Genomic DNA, 3207 nt, shown 5'->3' with positions numbered 1-3207 from the left:
CAAGGTCAACGTCAGGTAGGTCAACAATTACAACAAGGTCAACGTGAGGTGGGTCTACAAGTACATCTAGGTCAACGTCCGGTAGGTCAACAGATCAAACAAGGTCATTATCAGGTAGACCAACATGTGTCAGATAAATACCCAAGCATATGTTCGATTAGACTCTCTTGGTCCGAAGGATTGCCTGTATTGTCAAAATATCTAGTTAGAAGCAACACAAGGTCAAGCTCACCATATTCAGTATAAATGTAGATAGTGTGGCTCTTTGGACTGAAGTGATGTGCCCCCAAATTGAGGAATTTTGGGTGTAAACCATATGTCACATACACACACATTGGGCATGAAGAAATTAATACATCCATGCTGACAGAACTGGTTCTATGGTCCTGCCATGCTCCAGGATATTTAGTCCATGAGTCGCAACATTGAAATAGTTAAAACAACTCGACCCCGATTTTATGTTAGCTTTTAAGACCCCTTGGTATCTTGCTGTACATGAATATTCATGTAAATCTATCACAATTACCTTACCATAATAGAGAATGTTCATTTACATGTATGTATACTGCAGAATATACGCGGATGCCGTTATCAACCACATGACGGGAGTAGGTGGGTCCGGCACGGGGACAGCGGGATCCCACTGGGACGGAGACAGCCTGTCGTATCCCGGGGTTCCATTCTCTGCCTGGGACTTCAACTCTGGAAGCGAGTGCCACAGCAGCGATATGAACATTCACGACTACAACAACGCCGAGGAAGTCCGCAACTGTCGCCTGGTCAGTCTCGCTGACCTGAAACTCAGCAAGAACTACGTCCGGGATGAAATTGCTGGCTACATGAACCATCTAATCAACATTGGCGTGGCTGGGTTCCGAGTAGACGCCGCCAAACATATGTGGCCCGGAGATCTCAGATCGTTGTTCGGAAAACTTACTAATCTAAACTCGGGGGTATTCGGTTCGGGAGTGAAACCGTTTATCTTCCAGGAAGTGATTGATATGGGTTCGGAGCCGATTAGTGCATCCGAATACATAGGGATCGGGCGAGTTACGAACTTTATTTTCGGCGCGAAACTTGGACAGGTTTTTCGAAATGAAAACAAGGCGAGCTATCTTCACAACTGGGGTGAGGCTTGGAATATGCCCAACTCTAATGACGTCGTTGTGTTTATTGATAACCATGACAACCAGAGAGGACACGGAGGAGGAGGTAAGATTGCCCGGATGGTGCTAATACAGCCAATAGCCTTGAAATAATCATAGTATTGTATGTAACTCTGTCAATATCAATCGTTGTGCTAAGGGATGGAAAATATTGTAGAAAACTAGAAAATGTCTGTAAGACATAAATGCCACATTACCATGTGAAATTAGTTTCAGTGTTTGATGTTCGAAAAATACTTACAACCACTTTGATCACGGGACAGGACAGGACGGGACAGGACGGGACGGACTCGGGCCGCATAATTATCCAATTAACAAATTAATTTCTTTTTACTATTCTCTCACTAGGTGGTCCAATAACCCACTTCGAGCCACGCCCATACAAACTCGCCACCACCTTCATGTTGGCCCATCCATACGGGTTCACGCGCCTCATGAGCAGCTACAACTTTGACAGGTACATATGGTTACCATACAAATACACAGTTGTATGCACATCAAAAACCCTCAAATGTACTTTTTAATTTGTATTTATTGTGTCTGGTCCTAGAGGTGGTGTGAAATGCTGTAAGGTTTGAAAAATATTGAATTTGACGAGGTTTTTTTCGACTCAGATAAACCATAGGTTTTCAACAAGACTGCCTAATATCGCTACTGCTTAAATATTTATCTTAATAACAACACTTTTTTATCCACAGCGCTTCTAGATTTCAATCATTTCCCGTGGGGGTATGGGGCAGCCATCCCCCGCCCCTAAGATGGCTAGTTGATATGCCTTGAATGAACGTCGTTTACAGTCTTGGAACGCGCCAGATATATATATATATTGCTATTGTTTGAGGGTAACATAGCCTTTTGTTTCCCTTAGATTAATCACGCTCCTTTAGGACAAAGTCAGAGGGCAGTTAAACTGATCAGGAAAAAACATGTTATATTTAAAAGAAAGCTACAGCAACAGTAAATAAAAGATTACCGTACCAACGAGAAAATGTCCAGGTTAAATATTGCGGTACTACTTTAGCTTTTCTAACAGCTTTCCATTCAATATTATACTAAAAACTACAGAAATTCTAAACATTTCACGGAGTTCGATTGTATAGTGCACTGCTCAAAATGCACCGCTTTATTGGTGCAGTGAAGGGAACTATCTCCAGGGTGATAACAACCAACTTGCAAAAAAACACAAAACAGTATAAAAACAGATGGGACATCCATACTTGTATGAAATCGACATTTGTTTGTAGGTCAAATACTGACCAGGGCCCCCCTCATCACGGTGACACAATCAATGACGTCACCATTAACGGTGATCAAACGTGTGGTAACGGATGGGTAAGTTATCTATATGTTCTCAATTACTTACGGATACCAACTACAACCAGTGCCTACAATCACAATAGGTACCTATTGCTACACAACATCATTCCGACAGTGATAGGCATTCGTCTTCGAGCCCTGTATATTGCTTTATACTATCATACTTTGTATACCGTTCATGTTGAATACGAGTTCGATAAGGTAAGGTCGTATGCGAGAATGGAAATAATTATGTGTGGCAGATTAAATTGTACGTAGTATTACGATCGCCTTCTAGCTTCGCGCTAGAGGGAATTGATATCGCGAAAAATTTGCATCAAGCAGAAAAATAATCTTCACAGTAACAAGCTAAGCTGACCGTGCTTTGTCTTAAGATGTTTCATCTTGGTCCTCGTCAATAAGACCGATGCAGGGTTAACAGAAGTCCCGTGTGTATATATATTTAAGCTCAGTGGAAGAAAGTCCGACTAGGAAGTCATGGGTTGCGGGTTCGATCCACGGTTGTATAGGAATGTTGAAATTACAGTTTATGCATGCTGTGACAATAAATTCTGTAAAAGGGCAAGATCAGCATGATAGCAGAGACGTATAATACGTCTCTGATGTAGCAACCAAAGTTTTGAGACAGAATAAAGATTTACAAAGTAAACAATAGAAGAAAGGTCGGAGCTGTAAAAACGGTTGGTCTTATATATACTTTGCCCTCTTTATCATAACGTAAAAC

General features: G+C 41.6%; 1 protein-coding gene across 1 annotated transcript; it reads left to right on the top strand.

Moving 5' to 3' along the window:
• The first annotated feature begins 6 nt into the window (after positions 1-6).
• On the top strand, positions 7-2756 carry LOC110440938 (alpha-amylase-like). The gene is made up of 4 exons (XM_021484051.1): positions 7-15; positions 572-1212; positions 1515-1623; positions 2411-2756. The coding sequence occupies exons 2-4, from the start codon at positions 600-602 to the stop codon at positions 2739-2741; spliced, it is 1053 nt and encodes a 350-aa protein (XP_021339726.1). The 5' UTR covers positions 7-15; positions 572-599; the 3' UTR covers positions 2742-2756.
• Positions 2757-3207: the final 451 nt, after the last annotated feature.

This window comes from Mizuhopecten yessoensis, unplaced genomic scaffold, assembly GCF_002113885.1.
Source record: "Mizuhopecten yessoensis strain PY_sf001 unplaced genomic scaffold, ASM211388v2 scaffold714051, whole genome shotgun sequence".
Taxonomy (NCBI): domain Eukaryota; kingdom Metazoa; phylum Mollusca; class Bivalvia; order Pectinida; family Pectinidae; genus Mizuhopecten; species Mizuhopecten yessoensis.
Note: the sequence above shows the minus strand (reverse complement) of the source record. Positions and strands in the feature narration are given on the sequence as shown.